Below are 25,098 nucleotides of genomic sequence, written 5' to 3'. Positions count from 1 at the left end.
TCAGTCTGACATCAATCCCTGGGAAAATTCTGGAGCAGATGATAAAGCAATCCACCTGGAAGCACCTTGAAAACAATGCAGTGATTACTCGAAGCCTGCCAGACAAATCTGATCTCATTTTTTGATCAAGTAACCTCCCTTGTAGACTGTGGGAATGCTGTAGACATTATATACCTCGACTTCAGCAAAGCTTTTGACAAAGTGCCCCATGATATCCTGATAAACAAACTAGCTCAAAGTGGGCTGCATGAAACAATGATCTGGTGGATCCACAGTTGGCTACAGAATTGGACTCAAAGAATGCCTATCAATGGGACCTTCTTAAACTGGGGAGAGGTAACAAGTGGGGTACCCCAGTGCTCAGTCCTGGGCCCAGTGCTCTTCAACGTTTTTATTAATGACTTGGAAGAGGAGGTGCAGGGAATGCTGATCACATTTACAGATGACACAAAATTGGGCGGGATTATACTTTGGAAGACAGAAACAAAATTCAAAGTGATCTGGATAGACTGGAGCGCTGGGCAGAAAACAACAGAATGACATTTAATAGGGATAAATGCCCAGTTCTGCACCTAGGAAAAAGAAACCAAATGCACAGTTACAAGATGGGGGATACGTGGCTCAACCACACTACAAGCGAGAAGGATCTTGGCATTGTTGTCGATCACAAGCTGAATATGAGCCAACAATGTGATGTGGCTGCAAACAAGGCAAATGCTATTTTGGGCTGCATTCATAGAAGCATAGCTTCCAAATCCCAGGAAGTACTAGTTCCCCTCTACTCAGCACTGGTTAGGCCTCATCTGGAGTACTGTGTCCAGTTCTGGGCACCACACTTGAAGAAGGATGCAGACAAACTGGAGAGGGTTCAGAGGAGGGCAACAAAGATGATCAGAGGACTGGAAACAAAGCCGTATGAAGAGAGACTGAAAGAACTGGGCATGTTTAGCCTTGAGAAGAGAAGACTGAGGGGAGGTATGATAGCGCTCTTCAAGTACTTGAAAGGTTGTCCCAGAGAGGAAGGCCAGGATCTCTTCTTGATCATCCCAGACTGCAGGACACGGAATAATGGGCTCAAGTGACAGGAAGCCAGATTCTGGCTGAACATCAGGAAAAATTTCCTGACTGTTGCAGCAATACGACAATGGAACCAATGACCTAGGGAGGTGGTGGGCTCTCCCACACTGGAGGCATTCAAGATGAGGCTGGACAGCCATCTGTCAGGGATGCTCTGACTTGGATTCCTGCACTGAGCAGGGGGTTGGACTTGATGGCCTTGTAGACCTCTTCCAACCCTACTATTCTGTGATTCTATGATTCTATGATTTATGAGGCAGGTCCTCCTGCAGGCTACCAAATGGAGGGCCTAACAGGCCATAGAGTTGCCTGGCTGGGTCTGCCAGACCCAGCCTCACCTCTCCCTGCAGGTCCACATTCTACAGCATCCACTCCCAGCTGAGCTTGATGGAATCCCACCCTCCACCCTCCACCCCCAGGTTTATTTTACTGACCTTCCCTGGCTGGGCCTCACAGGGCACTATAGGGATAGACGGGGCAGGCCTACACAGCAGGCAGGGTTGTTGTGAGGATAAAATGGGGAGGAGGAGGATTGTGTGAGCCGCTTTGGGTTCCTTGGAGGAAAAAAAGTGAGATATAAACGTAATAATAAGAAAAATAAATCCAGGGGGAGGCAGTTACCCTTTGGAAGTTGTCCCAGAAGCCTATATCTAAAAATTACAAATAAAATGAGAAGGAACCAAATGCAAGAGCAAAAAATTGGCAGGAGAAAATGTCCAGGGGCACAGAAGTATGCACTGCCGGTAAGACAGCCAGTGCGGCAAAATGGTTAGAGTCTTGGAGTGGGACTCGGGAGATCCGGGTTCCAGTCCCCACTCGGCCATGAAGCTCACTGGGGTGGCTTTGGGCCAGTCACTGACTCTCAGCCTAACCTACCTCATGGGGTTGTTTTGAGGATGAAAAATAGACAGGATGAGGACCACGTAAGCAACTTTGGGTTCCCTGCAAGAGGAAAAAAGGCAGGATATAAATAATAATAGTGTATTGGACTGAGGAGACCCAGGTTCAAATGTGAGCAATGCCTGCCTGCGCACTGCTAGTGCAAAAATAAAGAACTGAAACCAGCTGCATTATGAAGCCTTCAATGGCTCTGCTAGATGTAATTTCAAAGTGGGCATTCATCATTTTGTTTGGACACAAATGCCGGGAAAAGTGCCTACAGATTGTATGGATGAGTAGGGTAATGCAGGTTTTAAGTGCACTGTGCATTCCCCACATGGTCCATAGAGTCATTTCATTTGGGAACCCTTTCAGCTCAGTCCTTTCAGGAAGTTTATAATTCCTGCCAGGGGGTGTTGTTGCATACGCTGGGAACTGGATTGAACTTTGTACATGCTCAGGCATTGCACCTCCGGGATGGTTTAGCCTCAACTCCCTGAAAATAGGTCATGCTGCTTCTTGGAGGCTGTCATGATGTCAACGTGTGTAAAGAAGCTGATATACCAATGTAATAGGATTTCTCATCTAGAAATCCAGATCTATCCGTGCTGTTGTCCAATGCTAACAGGGTCTCTCCTAGTAATTCATAAAACATAATTATTATTCCCCTTCCCTAGCCTTTGTTTTCTCTTATGTTCTGCTCTTGCCGCTGGGGCCTCCCAAAGAATGGTCTTTTGTTAGGCGACGATTAGGGCAAATCAGTAGTTTGTTTTGTAAACCTGATGACCCACTTGAATGGGTCATCATGTTTTCCAAGGCAGTCATTTTTAGGTAGAAAAGCCTTTAGTAACATGCTAATGGTCTAACTCCGAAAGTCTGAGAATCAGCCCCATTCTGAACAGAGGGATCAGGCTACATTGCAAGAAAAATGAACCAAAACCCAGGTTGCTGAGCCAAGGGAAACTCGATGAGCTCCACACACCCCAACGAATTTCACTGACATCTCTAATTGATATTCTGGTTTCCCACTTCAAAAGTCTCCCCTTCAAAAATATCAGTAAACCAATAAAATTTTAAAAATTGAGATAAAACACTAAAGTCTAACAAGAAAAATGGGATACAACAGCAGATAAAACTAAAATAGGTAGCAGATAGCAAACAGGTAATTAATAATACTCTCCGGGAGAGAGCGGAGGACAGGAAGGCCTGGCGTGCTATGGTCCATGGGGTCACGAAGTGTCGGACACGACTTAACAATTGAAAACAACAAAATTAATCATACTAGAGTCAGACATTAAAACAGCAGAAGCAATAATTCGCCTATTAACAGGGCAATCCTGAACATATCTAAGAACATCAGAAAGAGCCCTGCTGGATCAGACCAAGGGCCCATCTAGTCCAGCATTCTGTTCACACAGTGGCCAACCAGCTATCGACCAGGAAACCACAAGCAGGACATGAGTGCAACAGCATCCTACTTCTACTCAGAAGTAAGCCTCATTGAGTTCAGTGGGTCTTACTCTCAGCTAAGTGGTTATAGGATTGCAGCTTAAAAGCCTTGGTGAATAAAACAGTTTTAATGAGGCACCAGAATGCTAGTAACTTTGGCACCTAACCAATTTGTCTGGGGAGATTTTCCATAAATGGGGCACCACCACAGAAAAGGCCTGGCCTCTACCCAGTTACCCCCCTGCCTAATCTCTGAAGGCAAAGACGGCCAAGAAAAGGGTCTCCAGATGAGTAGAACCTCCAGCAGTCTGTCCAAGGTATGTGACAGGTACATGGTTACAGGGGGGCATGGTTTACATCTTCTCCAGAACTTGTGAAAGCTAATGAATGGCCAAAGGAACATAAACGGCTTTCATTAAAGTTTCCTCCCTCTGCACAGGTGCACATACACTCAGTGTCTCAGGCAGAGTATTTATGAAGCCTAATGATGGAGAACTAGCTCCAGTGTTGGTGCTGTTCAGTCCGATTTCTGAACTGACCCTCTTGGGAAAGCCATTTTCTAGTAGTATACTGGGTCCTCCTACCTCTTCCTTACATGGGGTTGCATAAGTCCTCGTTGCAGGTTGTCACAAATTCTGTCACTGACAATATCCAAGCCCCACCCCACCCAGGCTGTCTCTCTGATCCTTTCTTTTCCCTTACAGCAAAATGGACTGGAACACCAGATATGGCAATTCCCACAGTAGGCCTAATGTATCCACAACAATCATCGAATGTGATATATGGATATGCCCAGCCTTCCAGAGTTTTCAATCAATTGTGTTGTTGGACCTATTTAATGGGAACAGAGGAAATCACCTCAGGGATACACTCTTGGGTAGTGAAGGTGGGGAATGAAAGGTTCTGGGCTGTGGGGGTGGCCCAGGAGTCCTTAAGGAGTGGCACTGCCATTTCACAAGATGGGCTCTGGGCTCTAGGCAGGTTTCCTGATGGTACACAAAATGTATTCACCTCTTCTCAAACATCTCTGGGGCCATGCCCCTCTTCCATTTCTGAAAGCGTCCTTAGACTGAGGGTTATGCCAAGTAGGGTCCGGGTGTCCTTGAACTATGCACAAGGATCAGTGGTTTTTCATAATGCTGACGACAATATCATCATTCATTCTGTGTCCAACATCATGTTCTCTGTGGAGGAAATCTGCTCCTGGTTCAGTGTGGGAAAATGAGATTAATTCGCTGTTTGGTACAAACACTGATTCACAGTGGCAAAACCCAAATCTGCCAGTTTCAGTTTCTCCCACATTCATTTTTTAATTAAGCCTGTGGGGCCCCAATCCGGAATATGCCCACAATCCAGATTGGCAACAGTTACTCAGATCTGACTTCAGCCTTAAGCAAACCCACAGGATCCTTGTTAGGTAGAGAAGACCAATAAAGAGAAACACAGCACTTTGTATATTAGCCGAGCTGCAGACTGATGTTAGGTGGTGTACTAGGTCGGGAAAAAAAGTTAATAGAAGCCAAACTGGGAAGCATTACCTAATAGTTGGAGGAAATGTCCCCTCGAAGAATAAAGTCTCACCTTCAGGTGGCAGAAAATCCTCTTGAACTGCTCTTGAACGACTTAAATTTAGTAAGGGAAGGAGGAAGAAACCAAAAACTTCCACTGAAAAATTTAAGGCACAATCCTATGCACGTTTAGACAGAAAAAAAAAAAAAGTCCTGGAACTCCCAGCATCTCCCAGCCAGCATGGTTGCCTGGGGGACAGTGGGAGTTGTAGGACTTCTTTCTGTCTAAACGCCCGTAGGATTGCATCCCTAGCAGTTTTATTTTGTATGGGAAGAATAGGGTTCAAGAAGCTGTACAACCTTATATTTTGTTGGGGTAATATCAAGAAACCATTTAATGACTTAAGTCCTGTTCATTCAAGGATGAACAAGACCTACTACTCTGGATTGGTAGCAATGATTTTTCTCTTAGGCCTTTAGTCTTGTAGTTAAGAACAGCTAGGATACTTAGAAGGCTTCTGAAGCAGACAGGCTGGAAGAAGTAATAGGAGAATTCAAGAGCCTAGTTAATACATCTTTAATATATACAGTTTTATCAGTACTTGCTGTGTTCATTGCTCCTTTTTATCAATTCCTTTTTAAAATTCCTGCTATTTTGCACACTGAATTGTCTTGACTACTATTTCATTGCTTTGCTTATTATTACATCATATTGCCTTGATGGAATTTCCCACCATGTTCTTGTGTAGACCCAAATGACCTTTTCAGTTTCCATGGTTTCTCCATTTTCCATCATGTATCAATCAATAAAGCATGTAAAATTCATTTCAGTTACACTCTTGAGTCTGTGGTCCTTGTCACTAGTTATGCTGTATCCACTGAGTCACTGGGTAGCAAAATGCACAACTGAACCCAGATTCAAAATATTGATACTACAGACTTAAAACTGTAGCAGCCATATCGGGGGTCAGACTAAGTAGCCTCTTGCAGTCTCATGCTCAGCTCATTGCTGAGCTCTTTCTCCCTTGAATATATTGTTGTAAGCTGACGAGACACAGGAATTCCTTATCTTGTCAAAGGTCATACAGTTGTATATCTTGTTCTCTGCTGTTCTCTTCTGTTCTCTCCTTATCATGGCTACCCTATAACCCAGTTCTTGTATTATAAACAATAGTGCTAAGAGAAGAAATGTTGAGGATTGCAACCCCATGCGGGAGGGGAAGGAGGAGCCGTTTCATATGTGTCACAATGTCTATAAAACCAATGTGCTAATGTAAATCGGGGCTTCTGGCTCTTTGGAAACGATTCCAGCCTTAAGCCCGCGCGTTAAATAAAGAATCTCTTTTTCCTTCACTCCGTGGTCTCTCTGACTCTGGGTTCTGCAACATAAATGGTGCCGTGACTCGGATGTGGCAGGCTCTGAGCCAGACAGGTGGCAGTTGCCTGCTCTTGATCGCCGCACCGGGAAGACGAGCTCGGCGCATGCCTCCCTTTCTTGGCGCCACCGACCTTTTTGTCGAGTGAATGGGAGAAAGCCTGCACCGGGATCGCCCAAACGGCAGCGAGCAGCAAGAGAACCTTGGGAAGCGGAGGAAGGAACTTGAGCCCTGCCTGTATCGCAGCTGCAATTGAGTTGAAACCCACATTGGAAGCCTTCAGGAGAAAGGCAAGTATATGGGAAAAAGAGGGCCCCGCCTTTAGGGAGAAAGGCCACTGGGCAGAAAAAAAGAGGGCCCCGCCTTATGAAGAAGGTCAGTGTTGGTGGTATACGTATACAAAAGAACCTACTCCTTGCGGGTAGAAGGGGGGCCTGATCACACCCCCGAGTGGGCGCCAGTACCCAGCACGCCAGTACTCAGTAGGAAGCTGAGGAAGCTGGGGAAGCCGTTTTCCGCTCTGGTAAAAAGTGGGAAAAGTGGGTGGCAGGGACATATGGATGTAGTGGAGAGATTGATGATTGTGTGAGTGGCTACTGCGGTTTCTGACGCATACCGTTGACCGTCCGGGTGCCCAGGCCAGTAGCAAAGTGCGTGGTGTGAAAAATCCTCTTGTGTCGGCCAGTGAGACCCCTTACTCACTGACCAATTCCCATTCCCTAATTGTGTCTGTCTTCAATTTAAGAGGGAGGCTATGGGTGGTGGGGGAAGCAAACCTTGCACCCCCTTGAGATGTATGTCAAACAAAGAAAGAAAAAGGTGTTTTTTTAAAGATTCAGAATAGAAAGAGAAAACAGCAAAAAGCTCAAGGTCGAGCTGAGAGGAAAAAAAAAAACAAGATCTGAGGCTGTTTGTTAAAAAAATGTTGCAGGACAGTCTGGCTTTTAACAAAGCGTGGGAGCGTGAGAGTGTAAGGCCGAAGACGTAGCTGTTAGCCTAGCGCGCCGAGAGAGGGGGGGCAGGAAAATTGCCCACAACGTTCTGAGTTGTGCAACATCATCACCTCGCCTAATTGAGATGAAATCCCTAAGAAATGGAAACTGAAAATGAAGACCCAGAAGATGAAGGCAAAATAGAAAATAAAGGTGAAGAATCAGCCCCCAGAGCACAGGCTAGACCCCTCTTCGAGTGAAAAGTGTGCCATAAGACTGTCCCAAAGCAGAATGAAGCGGAAAGACCACGTTAAAGATCTCTGTCAAGGTAACCATGTTTAGCTTTGAACTGTGTTAGAATTGCATAGAGCCTGTAGCTACTGACCATCAGCTATATGATTTCTGAAGAGCGTAACCATTAAGCTTTTGCCGTGAGATTCCCTGCAATGAAGAAATCTCACTGATTTGAGTGTCCAGTGTTACACTGCCTAAGTGTGTGTGCTAAAGAGACCGAGAAACCAGACAGCATGTTCCTGGCCAAGCCAAAATCACGCTACTGCCATGCTCCTGAAAGCTGCAATAAACTGTGTAAGCTGGGAGACCCAACCTGATTGAGAAGAAAAGAAGATATTGGAGCAACTGTCTTAAAAAACAATGAGATCTGTGTAGCTGGCTGGCTGACACTGTCAGTGATGTTACAACTTTAAATTAAGACTGTTTTCCTGTTTGAGACCCCAGTGAAGAAAGCTAACCCGAGTTATTTGTTGCCCGTGCCAAAGCAAGAATTTGGTGGCCCTGTACCTCATCGTGTCCTGTTTTGAGCTTGGGATTTACAAATACAAACAAACTGAGAAGCTTGCCTTTGAAGTCCTGCAAATCACCCCACCGCCTCCCCGAAGATTAATGGCTGCCTGAAAAATGCAAGTATAAGGCAATGCCCATCACCCCCCAGCGTCCTGAGTTTCGGCACTCAGTGTTTCAGTGCTTTCGTGTACCAGGTTAGAAGAGAAAAAAAAAAAGAGTAAGTTTTTAAAATGTCTGTGAGAGAACCTGACAGAAGTAAAATAAAATTTACAAAGGAGTTGCCCAGGTTAAAGTGTCACGGCTAGAGAGCTGAGCTGTGCCGCTCTGTTTAGACAGAGGCCTTGCTAAAAAGTTAAAGGCCCTTGTCTGTCAAAAGGGGTGTAGGGCCACACTTTCCCTTTTTAAACTGATGCAAAAGTAGAGAGCCTTTGCTGGAAACATCGCATCTTCATTGCCCAGAGCCGTCTCTGTTTGCTTCCATCAATGTCTGGGCTTTTTAGAGACACTCTGCACATGAACTAAAATTTTAAATTGTCAAAGACTTGCCATAGACAGTGCTGTAAAGCTTTTGATAAACTTGAACTCTCATCGCTGTAGACCATGTGTCTGTGTTTGTAGTCAGCTCAGTGTACAGCAAGCTAAGTTTGATCTGTGACTTTTAGATTTCCTTTTGCCAGAATTCATGCAGCATAGAGTTGCCGATGCAAAAATGGTGACCTAGAACTCTGCGTGTGTGGGTATGCCCGTCCCTTGATTTTGATGAGCCCTGAGCTTTCAGCCAGAAGACCAGTATAATTGCTGGATCTGCTCCATCATGCCTTACCATGCAAGAAGTGTTTTCCATTCATTGTGTTAAATTGCAGAAAAAGTTTGTTGTGTATATTTTATGATTTCTTAAATATCATAAAGTATATGTGATATTTGCAGATTAGTGTTAGTTGCAACTCCAAATGATACTAAGTGTGGTTCCCAATAGATGACGAAGAGAAAAGACAAAAGCAAGTAGAAAAGAAGGAATAGAGAAAGTAGAAGACAGATAGAAAAAAGAAGAAAAAAAAGGCAAGAGGCAAAGAAAAAAAAAATTGTAAAAAAAGAAGCGTGGCCATAGTTGCCCCCAGGGTAAATTAAAAGCAGCTGATTGTGCCTGGAGCTTATTACCTGGGGTAAAGTAGCCACAATAATGTAATAGTGCTTTAAAATGAAGAAAATGTAACTAGAAGGAGAAGAAGAGCCTATCCCAAATGTGTGTCAGTGGGACTAGTGTAAGGCAGAAAAGTTTAAGTAAGTTTAACTTGAAAAAGACAAATAAAGAGACAAGGCTGGTGCATGGAGCAGAAAGTTTTATATAAAAAGTTTGAAACATGATCTGCAATACAGGCAGATCAGCAAAGAAAAAGAAAGCAAAAGAAAGAGAAAAAATTTGTCTTCCCATACTAATAAATAAAAAGTGTTATCAAGCACTTTGGGAAGCGAAGTTGTTTACAGGAAGCTGTGCCTGAGAACCAAACACTTCTAGCCTATGCTGAAAATGCTTGCTAGTGTTATGGGTAACATGTATGGTATAAAACCCATTTAGCGCAATAGCTCGTGGTTCAGAGAAGCTGTCTGATCCAACCATTAAGTACGCCTGTGTGCTGTAAGTTACCCAATAAAGCCTCCTTGTAAGTACCCCCCCCCCCGCTGGAATCCCAAAACACAAGTGGGGCTAGAGCGCCTCACCCAGTATCAAACCCTGCTGTTAGAAGCCATAAAAGCAGGTATGAAGAAGTCAATTAATATGACCAAAGTGTCTAAAGTGCTGCAAGGTGCCACCGAGGCCCCAGAGCGTACTTGGAGCGTCTTTCAAATGCCTATCGCCAGTATACCCCCCTCCCTCAGCCCAGAGGCCCAAAAAGACGTGGACGAAAGAAAAAAAAAGAAGACCCGGCAGAGGCAGAAGATTCTTAAAAAAGAACTAGTGTGCCCAGTGTGGACAAGATGGACATTAGTGGCATGAATGCCCAAATAAAATAAATCAAATACACAAAGGAGAAAACCAAAGGGGCCAGAATGGGCGAAGAGGGAGACAGCTTGAGAGGGGCCGTGACATTGACTGTGAGGGGCCGTGACATTGACTTCATAATTGACACTGGAGCAGCATCAAAAGCAAGCAAACGTTAGCCTTAAACAAGAAGTCCAAACACTAAACAAAGTTCTTCAAGCCCAGCGTAGCTTTGTCTTAGAAAATAAGCCATTCCCATCACAGAAGTTCATCCTTTCCAATTAAGAGTTAAAGTATGAGTTAAAGAGGGAAAAATAACCCTTTGACTCCCAGATAGAGAAGACTGAAAACTGTCATACTTTCCACCCCCACAGCTATGAAAGTAGCTGAAGTTAAACCCTGGATACACTGGACACGAGTCAAGAGAGCGAGAGGGGGAGAGTAGACTGTAAACAAAAATCCTGAAAATCCTTTAAAAATCATTCTGAAAAAGCAGTAAGAAGACTCAGGCTAGACCTTACTGTGGACACACCGGGAAACTGTCCCCCTGCGTACGGTCAGACCTGCAACTGAAGAATTGAAGAAGGGGACTAGACCCTACTGCAGCTTGCCAGGTGAATAGCTGCCCAGCGTACGGTCAGATCCCAAAGAAGATCAAACATGCGTGTTGTAGTGTTAGTAGTGCTGCATTGTGTTTCCTTAATAAGGTGCAAAAAGGGGGGTCTGCCCCTGGAAGGAGAAGTTTGTCCCAGTGATTTGCTGATAATTACTGGCTTCACCTGGCTAACATCATGAAAATAAAACATTTTTGTTTGCCAAGAGGTATACCTGCAAACAGGCTTATTAGCTCTTGCCTAATACCTGTCTGTAGACATCCTGAGAAAATTCAAAAAGATACCATGTTAAAAGTTTATGGTGTAAGTTTAACTTATTCCCAAAATGCTAATTGGGGCATGGTTGCAAAGATCCTACCCCCTACAGAGTTCACTCTACGCACCCCCATCATTGCTGAAACAAATGCTACGTGTGCACAAATGCTTAATTGTCAAAATTTTTTCCAGAAAATATAAAGCTATCCCTGGCCCCCTTCCACTGTAATAAAATTCAAAACATATCTTTTAATGATGCCCACATACTTTTGCCTCATGGATGGTTTTAGACATGTAATTCCCGCACTTGGTCATTCATTCCTGCCAACTTGTCTGATAACCACCCATGTTGCCTCAGCCGCCAATTGAACTGGTGCCAATTCTTCCCCTGTAGCCCGAGAAAATCCGTCAACGGCAGCCTCGAGCACTCCAACTAACTAAAAATTGTAATAGTCATGTGCAGTTATATTCTGACTCAGAAAAATTGGCCTTAGCAATGTCACTAGTTGGGGTTCCAAGTTTAGCCGTAGCTAATGGTCTGGAAATCAACCGGTTAGCTTGCAGCTTAGCCAAATGCATAAATGCCACCTCACGAGCATTGTCATTGTTAAATAAAAAGCTGCGTGATCTAAAAGGTGCAGTTCTAGAAAACAGAGCTGGTATAAATTACCTCTTCCTTCTTCATCATTTAAGTTGTGAGACACACCAAAAGCTCTGTTGTTTTAACTTAACTGATAATGGCAATGCTGTAGATAAACAGATCAACAAGCTGCACAATATAGTAGCTAACAAAACAATAAGACAAAACAATTAGCTAAATTAGTTAACCCCTTGGCTTCCAGGTCTTAGCTGGCTTGAAAGCATTGTTCATCCTAATTCTACCAGTGTTGTTCATAGAGATACTGTTATGTCTCTGCGTTCCTTGTCTTATGTGCTGTTTAACCAATCTGTTTTATGTCTCAGCTAATAAAACTGCTGCCCTCTACGCTCTAATAGCCCAACAAGAGGCTAAGTAATATGTATGTCACAAAAAGCTTTGTATAGTTATCAGTAATGCTATAATTGTAATGAAATTATGCATTTAAGGGGGGAATGTAGCAGCCATATCGGGGGTCAGACTAAGTAGCCTCTTGCAGTCTCATGCTCAGCTCATTGCTGAGCTCTTTCTCCCTTGAATATATTGTTGTAAGCTGACGAGACACAGGAATTCCTTATCTTGTCAAAGGTCATACAGTTGTATATCTTGTTCTCTGCTGTTCTCTTCTGTTCTCTCCTTATCATGGCTACCCTATAACCCAGTTCTTGTATTATAAACAATAGTGCTAAGAGAAGAAATGTTGAGGATTGCAACCCCATGCGGGAGGGGGAGGAGGAGCCGTTTCATATGTGTCACAATGTCTATAAAACCAATGTGCTAATGTAAATCGGGGCTTCTGGCTCTTTGGAAACGATTCCAGCCTTAAGCCCGCGCGTTAAATAAAGAATCTCTTTTTCCTTCACTCCGTGGTCTCTCTGACTCTGGGTTCTGCAACAAAACTGCTTTGGCAGTCATGGTCTCTCCCAGGGAACAATGGGAATTGTAGTTCTGTAAGAGAGGGCAAGAGATTGCTAGTAGAGAATTCTCAAGACCAGACCACACTGAAATTATCAAGATGCTAACCTCAGTAAATGAATATGAACTTGAGCACGTTCCGGGAGAGAGCGCAGGACAGGAAGGCCTGGCGTGCTATGGTCCATGGGGTCACGAAGAGTCGGACACGACTGAACGACTGAACAACAACAACCTCAGTAAGGAGACGACTTGTCCTGATACCAAAAGGGTTTGCATGCACTTTTTGCATCTGCCACTAGGGGACCCAGTTGAGCTCTCCCAGCAGCTTCAAGACTTGTTCTTTACTTATTTTTAATGCTGCACTCTCAATAGTCTTGGCTGAGACGCACCTTGATCAGAATTTCCACCATTTACACTGAGGAGAGATCCAGTTCCTAGGAGTTCCTCTAAGTCAGTCTTCCCCAACCTGGTGCCCTCTTGACCCTCAAATCATGTTGTTGTTTTTGTTGTTCAGTTGTTAAGTCATGTCCGACTCTTCGTGACCCCATGGACCATAGCACGCCAGGCCTTCCTGTCCTGCGCTCTCTCCCGGAGTGTGCTCAAGTTCATATTCATTGCATCCGTGATGCTATCTAGCCATCTCATCCTCTGCCGTCCCCTTCTCCTTTTGCCTTCAGTCTTTCCCAGCATCAGGGTCTTTTCCAGGGAGTTTTCTCTTCGCATTAGGTGGCCAAAATATTTGAGCTTCAGCTTCAGTATCTGTCCTTCCAATGAGCACTCAGGGTTGATTTCCTTTAGGATGGACTGATTTGACCTCCTTGCAGTCCAGGGGACTCGTAAGAGTCTTCTCCAGCACCACAGTTCCAATGCATCAATTCTTCAGCGCTCAGCCTTCCTTATAGTCCAGCTCTCACAGCCATACATTACTAATGGGAAAACCATAGCTTTGATTAGATGGACCTTTGCCAGCAAGGTGATGTCTCTGCTTCTTACTATGCTGTCTACATTTGCCATAGCTTTCCTCCCAAGGAGCAAGCGTCTTTTAATTTCATGGCTACAGTCACTGTCTGCGGTGATCTTGGAGCCCAAGAAAGTAAAATCTGTCACTGCTTCCATTTCTTCCCCTTCTATATGCCAGGAAGTGATGGGGCCAGATGCCATGATCTTCGTTTTTTTAATGTTGAGTTTCAAACCAGCTTTTGCACTCTCCCCTTTCACCCTCAACAAGAGGCTCTTGAGATCCTCTTCGCTTTCTGCCATTAGGGTGGTATCGTCTGCGTATCGGAGGTTGTTGATAATTCTCCCAGCAATCTTAATTCCGACTTGTGATTCATCCAACCCAGTGTTTCTCATGATGTACTCTGCATAGAAGTTAAATAAGCAGGGTGACAATATGCAGCCTTGTGGTACTCCTTTCCCAATTTTGAACCAATCGCTTGTTCCATGTCCAGTTCTTACTGTTGCTTCTTGACCCTCGTACAGGTTTCTCAGGAGATAGGTAAGGTGGTCTGGTACCCCCTCTCTTTCAGAATTTGCCACAGTTTGTTGTCATCCACACAATCAAAGGCTTTAGCGTAGTCAATGAAGCAGAAATAGACGTTTTTCTGGAATTCTCTTGCTTTCTCCATGATCCAGCGAATGTTGGCGATTCTCTAGTTCCTCTGCCTCTTCGAAACCCAGCTTGTACTTCTGGTAGTTCTCGGTTCACATATTGCTGAAGCCTAGCTTGTAGGATTTTGAGCATAACCTTGCTGGCATGTGAAATGAGCGCAATTGTGCGGTAGTTTGAACACTCTTTGGCATTGCCCTTCTTTGGAATTGGAATGTAAACTGACCTTTTCCAGTCTTGTGGCCACTGTTGAGTGTTCCGTTGTTGTTTTTATTGCGCTGCAATCCAGTGCAGTAAGAATATTCAGATCCAATAAATAATTAAGCTCAACCCAATTTGATAAATCTCTGTTTGCTTGTGAGAACACTCATGTAACTAATCTAGTAAGAGGCATTAACTGATTGTGATTGGAGGGCACAAACAAGATTTGGAGGAAAGGTCATTCTTATTCGCACAATGAAGGGGTGTGTGTGGAAATGTTTCTGTCCCTGGAATTGCTATTTTCCGCCCCAAAAGCTAAAGAGTAATGGGTGCATTCTTAAAAATTGCTGGAGATTCACTCTCTGGATATTATCCAGTGGTGTCCTTCCATGAGCGGAGGGAACCACAGCTAAAACAGATTTCTGCCTCTGTCCCTGGCTGCCCCCTCACACCTTGAAATCTGCTCCTTATGGTTGGGGGACTCTTTGGAGCTGATCTGTGGTGTGCGGGGCGTGAGTTGCATGGGGAGGAGAGGACAGTGAAGTCCCATAGTTTCTGCTAGTGCAATGTCCTTAGCGCTGTTGGATCACATGACTGGATATAACCCAGTCCCTAAAACATCACTGATATAGACACACTGCTGAGAGATTATTTTGAGGGAAAGAATGTCACGCTTTAATTAAAAACACAAATGCCAGTGTTTTGCCCCCAACTGCCACCAAATTAAGGGTAACATAAAGTATGTGAATGCCATAGACAGATGTGACTGTGTAATGGATCTTCTAGTTGATACAGCAGATGTCAATTCTATTCTCCCCCTTGCCAGCTATGAACTTGACTTGCAAAATATGCGTGGAAATCATCCCCCCCTTTCCCCTGGTGTGGCTCAAACCCCTGCCTCTGGCTTCCCAAAATGATGCCCTATGGAGCGTGCCACTGTAGCACTGAGGGTCTGCAGCATTGCTGTGTGCATGCTGTGAAACAGGAAGCATGATGTGTGGATGTGTGGGGGGGGGGTGCAGAAAAAACTGGATAATCGGCTACCATATGTGCCATGGGCATTGTTGAAGGCTCTTTTCCTGAATGCGGCTGTGGTGTAGTTTCAGGTTACTTTGGCTGGCTGGCTGGCTGGCTGTGGGTTCATGGCTGTCATTTCTATGCTGTCTTTGTCTTTCTTGTTCTTGTCCTCCCCTCCCAGGCAGAATGGTCATTGACTGAGGTGGGAAATCCGTCGCAGTCTTCGTGCACACCCCAGTGGAAATGTGGGTATAGGACTGCTCAGAAAGATTTGGTATTGAGTGAAAGCATGCCTCAAAGGTAATGTAGAATACATTTGCCCAAACTTGACCAAATGCCAGGGATAACATCAGGGATGTTATAAAGAACATGTGAACATCCCTGGACTGCACGGACTCCCAAGGTAGCTTTGACATTGTAATGAATATCATTTTGGGTGTGGAAGATATCAATCCTTTTCTCCCCTTTGCCAGACATGAACACCATCTCCCCTTGGTCACACTCAATGACAAGACGGGCATTCTTCTGCAAAAGCCTTGGCTCCTTAGGAAACATCTCCATCGCCTTGTTGAAGCTCTCAAGGACACCCCTAGGTGTATCCTGCAGAGTTCTGAGTTTCTTCCGCATTTCCTCCAAATTTTCAACAGTGAGTGTGTGTTCCTGATCCTTGTTTAGCTTCCAAAATGGCTTCCAGGAATACTCTTTGATCTTGTGGTCTACTTTTCCGTCATGGTACTGAACAGTGATATCAAACTCCCCATGTTGCAATAGTAGCTGCAGACCTAAGTTGTCCCACATAATGTTCATCTGGGGTTTCTCCATGAGAAGCTCTGTGTATTTAGGCAATTCATCTATGATGTGATTGAAACATAATTTCAGCTTCTCATTTAGCACATCACTTTGGGCCAATCTGTTCTGCAGTTCTTCTAGGTTCACAACCCTCAATGTCTCTGGGAAGCACCGGAACACCTTTAGATGCCCATCTGAAGTCAGCTCCATCACCTGATATTGGGGATCCTCCCCATCACTAGCAGTAACACTGATCTTGGCATCCCCATTCCCTGATACAAATCCAAGTTCCAGCGCTTTCCCATTTTTGACAACACTGATGACCATCTGGGCATTCTCTTTTATGAAAATGGGTTCTTTGGAGAACTGCTGAAGGGCCACCATGAAGCAGTTCCTCATGGTGGGAGTCATCACCTCCCATGTTTCCAGGCCATCCTGCACTCTTTCTAAATGTCCAATGCTGAGTGTTTGCGGGAGAAAGCATAATCTGGCCAGATACATCCCTGCTGCTGGGGCCCTCACATGGTAATGACATTCACCAGCAGAAATGTTGATCTTCCATTCCTTCTTCCCTGCAGCAAAGCGAAGCTCTTTCCCATCATCCCCCTTGAGGATCAGTTGAGCATTTTTCTTCACCCATGGGGGTTCTTTGGGGAATTCCTGCATGGCCACCTGGAAGCAAGTTCTGAGTCCTTCATTCATCAATCCAGAACTCTCCAAGTTGTTCCTTACCCTCTCTAGATTCTCAATACTTAATGGTGGCTGCTGAAAGCGTAAACTATTCAGATGTCTCATTCCTGATGGGGCCCTCACATGGTACCGAAAGTCACCAGCAGAAATGTTGATCTTCCATTCTCTCTCCCCTGCAGCAAAGTGAAGCTCTTTCCCATCATCCCCCTTGAGGATCAGGTGAGCATTTTTCTTCACCCATGGGGGTTCTTTGGGGAATTCCTGCATGGCCACCTGGAAGCAAGTTCTGAGTCCTTCATTCATCAATCCAGAACTCTCCAAGTTGTTCCTTACCCTCTCTAGATTCTCAATACTTAATGGTGGCTGCTGAAAGCGTAAACTATTCAGATGTCTCATTCCTGATGGGGCCCTCACATGGTACCGAAAGTCACCAGCAGAAATGTTGATCTTCCATTCTCTCTCCCCTGCAGCAAAGTGAAGCTCTTTCCCATCATCCCCCTTGAGGATCAGGTGAGCATTTTTCTTCACCCATGGGGGTTCTTTGGGGAATTCCTGCATGGCCACCTGGAAGCAAGTTCTGAGTCCTTCATTCATCAATCCAGAACTCTCCAAGTTGTTCCTTACCCTCTCTAGATTCTCAATACTTAATGGTGGCTGCTGAAAGCGTAAACTATTCAGATGTCTCATTCCTGATGGGGCCCTCACATGGTACCGAAAGTCACCAGCAGAAATGTTGATCTTCCATTCTCTCTCCCCTGCAGCAAAGTGAAGCTCTTTCCCATCATCCCCCTTGAGGATCAGGTGAGCATTTTTCTTCACCCATGGGGGTTCTTTGGGGAATTCCTGCATGGCCACCTGGAAGCAAGTTCTGAGTCCTTCATTCATCAATCCAGAACTCTCCAAGTTGTTCCTTACCCTCTCTAGATTCTCAATACTTAATGGTGGCTGCTGAAAGCGTAAACTATTCAGATGTCTCATTCCTGATGGGGCCCTCACATGGTACCGAAAGTCACCAGCAGAAATGTTGATCTTCCATTCTCTCTCCCCTGCAGCAAAGTGAAGCTCTTTCCCATCATCCCCCTTGAGGATCAGGTGAGCATTTTTCTTCACCCATGGGGGTTCTTTGGGAAATTCCTGCAGGGCCACCTGGAAGCAAGTTCTCAGACCCTCGTCCATGCATCCATAACTCTCTAACTTTTTCCTCACCCTCTCTAATTTCTCTTCACTCAGTTTGTATTTCTTCTTCTTTCTGTGTAATTTGGGAAAGCATGAAAATATTGACCTGGCCATTGTCATCCTAATCCAAGATAGCTCCAAATTTTGAAGTCATCTGAACTTCCTTAGATCAACATTCACCAGGGTCTTTATCACTGCTGTTTTTTGTTGCTAACAAATTTGTTAGGATGTATAGGGCAACTTGTACCATGTAGTGTTCTACTGGAAATCTGCAAAGAAAAGCACATTTTGTTTCTGGTGAGGCTTTTTTTTTTTTTTAATCGTTTTCTTTTTCTCTCACAGCCCAAAGTAATGGATTTAAAACATTTTATATTCTGCCTCCCAGCAATAGTTATCCAGCCATCCAATTGAAACAGCAAAAGTAGCAATAATTGAATATTAAAATAAACATTTTTTAAAGATAAAACAACAGAAAAATACAATGTGAAAACAGACGCAAGGTAAGGAAAAGTACTGAACCCTGTTAAAAGCCTCAGAGAAAACCTTAGTTCTTTAACTGGGTCTCAAAACATCAAGGAGGGTGCTAGATAATGGCCAGCAATGGGGATTTCCACAAACAAGTGCATCAGAATCTGAACTCTGAGGAAATCTGGCAAAGTACTAGTTTGGGCAGTGAGCTAGGAAGAAGCTAAGCGGTTATGGGAGCTGTAGTCCAACCCATCAGGAGGGCACCAGGTTGGTGAAGGCTGTACCATGAGGTGAGATCCTTCTTTCGAATGGCCCAACTCTATGGAAAACAACAACTTGTTAACTGTTTCTAGCCTTTAATGTGTTTCTCCCCTGATACTTGGGATCCCCATTACTAGCAGCAGCACAGATCTTGGCATCCCCATTCCCTGATACAAATCCAGGTTCCAGGGCTTTCCCATTTTTGACAACACTGATGACCATCTGGGCATTCTCTTTTATGAAAATGGGTTCTTTGGAGAACTGCTGAAGGGCCACCTTGAAGCAGTACCTCATGGTGGGAGTCATCACCTCCCATGTTTCCAGGCCATCCTGCACTCTCAATGCTGAATGTTTGTGGCTGAAAGCATAATCTGGCCAGATACATCCCTGCTGATGGGGCCCTCACGTCATACTGATAGGCAACAGCAGAAATGTTGATCTTCCATTCCTTCTCCCCTGCAGCAAAGTGAACCTCTTTCCCGTCATCCCCCTTGAGGATCAGTTGAGCATTTTTCTTCACCCATGGGGGTTCTTTGGGGAATTCCTGCAGGGCCACCTGGAAGCAGGTTCTCATCCCACCATTCATCAATTTAGCATTCTTCAACTGTTTCCTCACAAGTTCCAGCTTCTCATCACTCAGTTTATATGGCTTACATGTGTAATTTGAAAATGTATGAACCTAATGAACTAACCATGGTCATCCCAATCCAAGAAAGCTCCAAATCTATCTGGACTTCCTTACATCAGTATTAATCATGGTCTTTGTCACTGCTTCATTTTGTTGCTCATTTCTTTTGTCCCAGTTCTGTTTTGTCTCCTGCAATTCTTTAGGCCTTCTATGACTGATTCACTGTAGAGCCTTGGTGTTAGATATGGACTAATTCCCACAGTTTGGGAATGAACTTGTAGCATTCATTGTTGTTCGTTTTCAGATCTGCAAATAAGTTTTCTGTTGATGGCAAGGTCCTTTTTAAAGAAAGAAAATAACAACATCTCAGATACCCCACACTGATTGAAATTATTTATATCCTCTCAGAAGCAGAGACAGGTCAAACCATGAGTTGAAACAGCAAGATCAGCAATAAAGTGCAATCAAAATTACAGATTTAAATATACATTAAAAGACAGGTAAAACAATATTAAAATCCAATTTAAAAAACACTAGAAAGGTCAGGGTGTCAAACCCATTAGAAGTCAAAGGTCTTGATCCAAATTTACTACCAGCAGAGAAGATTTTCAGCTGGGGGTGTGATTTTCAACATCCCCCCTTCCTCCTGCAGCCCCCTGTGCCAGCTCTCACGCTGCTCTGTCCCCCAGCCCACCAGAACAGCTTTTCAGGGAGTACACAGGGAGAACTGATTTCAACACTGGATATTTGACCATATTTAGAACTTGCTAGCTGACATATGGTGGGGTTAAGGCTTCAGTCCTAAAGGAAGACACAATGTAACATTCAACCTCCTCCATATGCACTGCTCTAAAAGCAGAGGGATTGTGCCCCAGGGATATGAGGGGGGAAATGGGGAAGGGAAAGGGAGAAATAAAATATCCCTTTGAAAACGTTTTGCATATTTTAGCACAGATGTGTTAAGCCAATTTCCACTCACAATCAGATGTTTATCCCAGCCGACAAATATGAAGTTCTGGTCACTGCAAGTACAAAAGAATATTGTAGAGTTGGAAAAAGTGCAGAAAAGTGAGGTTTTGAGCTACACTAGCAGGTTGGATCTTGCTTAGCATTGGCTTGGAACTGTAGGGGGCAAAAAGGAGTTGCAGGAGCCTTTCTGCTGCCCCCTGCTGGTTGGGGTTTATATTTCAGTGCACCCAATTTGCTGCTGCCCCTTGCTGGAGCAGAACATAATCAAAGTGCTCAAATTTCTGCATACACAGGGATCACCCAAGGGGTCCCTACACATTGCCTGTATCTTTGAATACACTTTGCCTAAAGCCGAAGGTCACAGACTTTCATAAGCACATCTAGAGGTTGGGAGGAGGCGGGAAGGTTTGGAGTCAGGGTTAGATTTGGGGGTCATTTCTATGTTGGCAATCCTTTGTTGGTGCCCTGTTGTTGGTTGACTTGAATAATATTTGCCCATCTCTTGGGGCGGGGCTGTGTGTGGGGAACACTGCTAGCCACCCTGGCCTGCAGACATCCGAATTGCAGTCCTAAATTTTCCTGAGCCGGGGTTTGAACCAGAACTTAATATAAAAGCAGAAGAATAAACCCTCGACCGTGAATCCACCCTGGGTGCTGTCTCAAGACTTACACACACACACACACACGTGTGTGTGTGTGTGTGTGTCCAGCCACACATGAAACCAGCCAATCACCAGTCACAGGCCTCCTCCTGCCATGTGGTGATCTTTTCTTCCCCTGCCCCTGATTTCAGACATGCAGAAGCAGAGCGGTAGCCCTCCCCCTGAGTGGGGCTCTCAAGGGATGCTGGAGTATTTGAGAGGATGTCCTTACCTTACACAGGCAAAGGCCCTCCTCCTCAACTGCTCCCATGCTGGCCTCTGCTGGCCCCAGTTCTGTGCACTACCATCTTCCCTTGCCCCAAGGCCCCGACACTACCTGCAGGCAGAGTATCTGGAGTACTGGCTGGCTGCTGGTGTGGCAAAGGATTCCTTATTTAGCTCTTCGGAAGAAACCGCACGTGATGTGGTGGCTTTCACTTTCAGTGAAAGTGAAAGCCAGGAAAGCTCTCGCTCACTGAGATCTGCTCCGTCCAGATTAGTCACTAGGGTGGTTTGATAAGGAAGAGAGGGCCTATTCCTGTGATGAGCATGGTGGCCTTGTGGTCCTGTTAGATAAAAAGGATGCCATAAGTAGCTAGTGACTCAGTCACGTAGGCATGCCCCTTATGATAGGCTGGAACCACACAGGTTGTATTTTCCGATTCCTCCGTCAGGACGATTCCGATTAACAACCCCCTCACCATTTGGCTGGAGAGGTGGTTTGGCAAATGGAAGCACTTAGCAGCTTCCGTTCTTATCTCATTAGTAATGGTGGTAGGAATCTTAGTGCTGTTTGGCTGTTGCATCATCCCGTGTGCCAGAGGTCTGTCCCAAAGACTGATTGAAACTGCTTTGTCAAAACAAATGCTCCTATTATACGACACAGCTGAAACAACCAGATAAGCACTGCCAAAACCAAGCTGTGAGACATGAGTAAAGACTTAAAGGGGGGAGTGTTAGATAAAAAGGACGCCATAAGTAGCTAGTGACTTGGTCACGTAGGCATGCCACGTGACCAATGAGTCAGCCTAAGCCGAGAGCATGCGCAGAGACAGAGAACTGATGGAAAAGTACTGAGCCGTTAGGGGTGGGTATAAAAAGGTTGGGCACGCCATGCTCTGGGTCCAGACTGCTCTGTACCCGTTTTGCAAAACGATCAATAAAACTGTTGGCTCCACTGTCGCCTGCCTGGCCTCTCATTTGACCAGAAGCAAGAACTTTTCTAACAGTCCTGGATCATGATGATTAGGCCTGGATGTGTGATTGCAGTTGCAGCTGCCCATTGCTGTGAACGCAGCTGATGCCAAGAAAAGCCTGCAGGAAGGAAGACACCCATCAACCCCCCCTCCCCCCGTAACGAATCGCAGCAACTCAGCATTCATAGGCCTAGTGAGTGCCAGCAGGAGAGAAGTAAATAATTAATTAATAAAATGATGTATCAAATAATTGACATTTTTGGGGAAATCAATATAATATTGATTTATACTTATAATATAAGTTGTTCCTATTATACCTATCTTATGAGGCTATTTTAGGGCAGATGGTTATGTAACAGAGACACCGTATCACACGCCACAGATGGGACGAAGACATGCTGTGACTAAAGCATGAAAATCACATGCCTATTGTCTGGTACAATCTCCGGTATTAACTTATTTACCATGAGGATGTTTATCTCAAGATACAGATGGTCTTAAGGTCTCCTTAGACTTTGGGCTAGTGTCGGTTAAAATCACCCCTGCTTTGGGGGAAGGAGGAGGAAGATAAAAAGTATGCGTGCATCCCATGCTTCATCAGAAGAGCATGCTGAATCAGATCAAGGGTCTTCAACATGCAGATGACCCATAAGATCTGTATATCTGGGTGTAAGAATTTTGACTGGTTCAGCCAGAGTTGTTCCTATTATACCTATTCTGAAATAATTACATTGGCTGTCTTTTTGCTTCTAAGTCCAATTTAAAGTGCTGGTGCTTACCTTTAAAGCTGTTGGGATGCAAATACTCAAAGAAGCCCCTCTTCCCATACCAGCCTGCCTGCATCTCACGATCTTCTGTAGAGATCCTTCTCTGAGTAACCTCTTTAGCAGATGTGCATTATGTATTTACAAAGGAGAGGGCCTTTTCCATGATGGCACTCCAAGTCTGGAACGCTCTCTCCAAAGAGTTTCGGCTGGTACCCACACTATAATCTTTTTGACACTAGCATAAGACCTTCCCAGTTGCCAGACTTTTTAGAGGCAACTTCACTCTGTTTTTATGCTTCAGTCTGTTTCCATTCTGCTTAGTAGGTTGTTGTATTTGGTTATGCTGATTTATTGTTTTTATTATATTGTATTTCTACATTCACATGAATAGTTTTATTCACTTTTGAATACCACCCCTGGAATCCTTTCAATGAAGGGAAGTTAAGAAATATTTTAAATAAAATATATAAATTAAAATCAGTGGGTGGGAATTCTTTTTTTCCTTTACTTTTTAAAGTGGAGCATTCAAGACTGAAGCCAGCCTCTCACATGCTCAGGGATGTGGAACACTTGATGCAATGGAACATAACCAAGCTTGAGTTTGCATCCCTAAGAAATTGCATTCATGCACCCTCCAACAACCTGGTGCCCTCCAAATGTGCCGGGGGACTCCCATCATCCCCCAGCCAGCAGGTGAATGGGAGTTGCTGTCCAACATATCTTGAGGGCACCACATTGGGGCAGGGTGGCTTCAAACACTTCTCTTTATGCAGCTCTTCATTGACATTCGTTCCTTAATGGTCTACATCTGTTTGTGGCATCTAATGCTTTCAAGGCTTTTAAATTCTGCCATTTTACTTGGTAATATTTCCTGGCTTTTGAGCTTGGAGGGAGGGGAGAGAACAGAAGAGGGGCTCTTTTATTTAGTGCACAAGGGCAATGTCCTTTCTGGGAAACGTTGTGACTGAGGTGCTTTTCATCAAAACGGAACACTCTCCCACAGCCCTGGCTCCAGGTTCTGGAGGGCCCCCGGACAAGACACCCTCCATGGGGCCCCTCCCTCAGTGCTTCTGCCTTCTCCCCACCATTGTCACCAGCTGCTATTGCTCCTTGCCCTCTCTCTCACCTTTGCTGCCGCTTGCTTGCTTAACGGGCAGAGAGCCAGTGAGCCAGTAGACCGGGGCACCACCACCACCAGCATCATCTGGGCAGAGCTGAGAGGGGGGTAAACAAGTCAGCTGAGGAGGAGGTCTGGGGACCTCTTGTCAGTGGTCCTCTGCTGGGGTGTGGGCCCTCGGCAGCTGCCCGACTATGCCAGCCCTGCTTCAGCTCACGGCTTACATGCTTTCCACAACAGCAGTTTGGAGGTTTTCCCTTCTCAGCTCCAAAAGGTTTGTGATCAGAAAAGGGTTCTGGGGGGAATGTCAGAAGCCTTCAGAAGTCCATGCGTGCTGGATGGTAGATTTTGAAAGCATCATCTGGCAAAACCAATTTTTCTCCTAGAGCTTTCCCATCATTCCTCCACGGATGTTCTGTGGTAAGATATAAGACAGAAGGTATGGTGGGGATGCAGGGGAGAGTAACACATGGAGGACGGTTTCATCTGGACCCCCTCCCCCTGAAAAATTCTGTGAATGGGGCACTATGTGAGAGAGAGAGAGAGGGAGAGAGAGAGAAAGTTGCATACACTACGGAATGGACCCAGCTTCTCACAGGTAGGAATAGCCCTTAGGTCAATACAGTGAAGGCTGCAAGCAACCTTGTGCAGCTGTCAAAACTGGACACCTTCTGCCTCCCTGTCTGAGTAATGCCCTGTCTGAGGGACACCCTGCCTGCTGGCACCCTGAGCCATGGCCCCACCGCAGTGCGCCCCTGGGGGAGAGTTCTTCCCCTGAGGAAATTCCTCTGAGGAGGTGCTGCTGCGGGGGAGGGGGGAGCAGACATATACCACATCTGCATTTACTTCAGGGAGCATTTCCTCAGAATATATATCACACATACAGACATATGTAACTCAAGGACGTGGGGGAAGCGCTACCAGGGAGAGGCTAGGACAGCTAGTTGGGGAGAACGGCCCGCTTCCTCCTTCCCTCCGCCGCAGGGACTTGGGGGGGCACTGAAGCAAAGTGACTCTGGGGAATGCCCCCCCCCCCGCGCAGTGAACGAGGGCACGGGCAGCCTGATGGGTTTGACAGGCTCCCCCGACTCTAGCCTCCCTTCAGCACACCGCTGCAAGGTCTTTCTCGAAGGCGCCCAACT

At 45.2% G+C, this 25,098-nt stretch overlaps 1 protein-coding gene and 1 long non-coding RNA gene across 9 annotated transcripts; one reads left to right on the top strand and one right to left on the bottom strand.

Moving 5' to 3' along the window:
• Positions 1 to 7,468: 7,468 nt before the first annotated feature.
• On the top strand, positions 7,469 to 10,474 carry LOC146355394 (uncharacterized). The gene is made up of 2 exons (XR_014787169.1): positions 7,469 to 7,549; positions 10,381 to 10,474. It is a non-coding gene; the product is annotated as an uncharacterized LOC146355394 (long non-coding RNA).
• A 4,423-nt stretch (positions 10,475 to 14,897) lies between these two features.
• On the bottom strand, positions 14,898 to 21,242 carry LOC146355393 (uncharacterized). 8 transcript variants are annotated; one of them, XM_084830558.1, is made up of 4 exons: positions 21,109 to 21,242; positions 20,246 to 20,288; positions 18,928 to 19,604; positions 14,898 to 18,178 (listed from the first exon to the last, which is right to left on the bottom strand). In XM_084830558.1, exon 4 carries the CDS (start codon positions 18,027 to 18,029, stop codon positions 15,549 to 15,551), a length of 2,481 nt encoding a protein of 826 aa, XP_084686684.1. In that variant the 5' UTR covers positions 18,030 to 18,178; positions 18,928 to 19,604; positions 20,246 to 20,288; positions 21,109 to 21,242; the 3' UTR covers positions 14,898 to 15,548. The 8 variants fall into 8 exon arrangements, with proteins under 8 accessions (XP_084686684.1, XP_084686685.1, XP_084686686.1 ...); XM_084830559.1 differs by having other exon boundaries at positions 19,331 to 19,604; XM_084830560.1 differs by having other exon boundaries at positions 19,381 to 19,604.
• Positions 21,243 to 25,098: the final 3,856 nt, after the last annotated feature.

This window comes from Heloderma suspectum, chromosome 2, assembly GCF_057233095.1.
Source record: "Heloderma suspectum isolate Gila_16-S chromosome 2, 16-S_ref, whole genome shotgun sequence".
NCBI classification, from domain to species: Eukaryota; Metazoa; Chordata; class Lepidosauria; order Squamata; family Helodermatidae; genus Heloderma; species Heloderma suspectum.
This window is presented reverse-complemented; position numbering and strand designations above follow the sequence as displayed.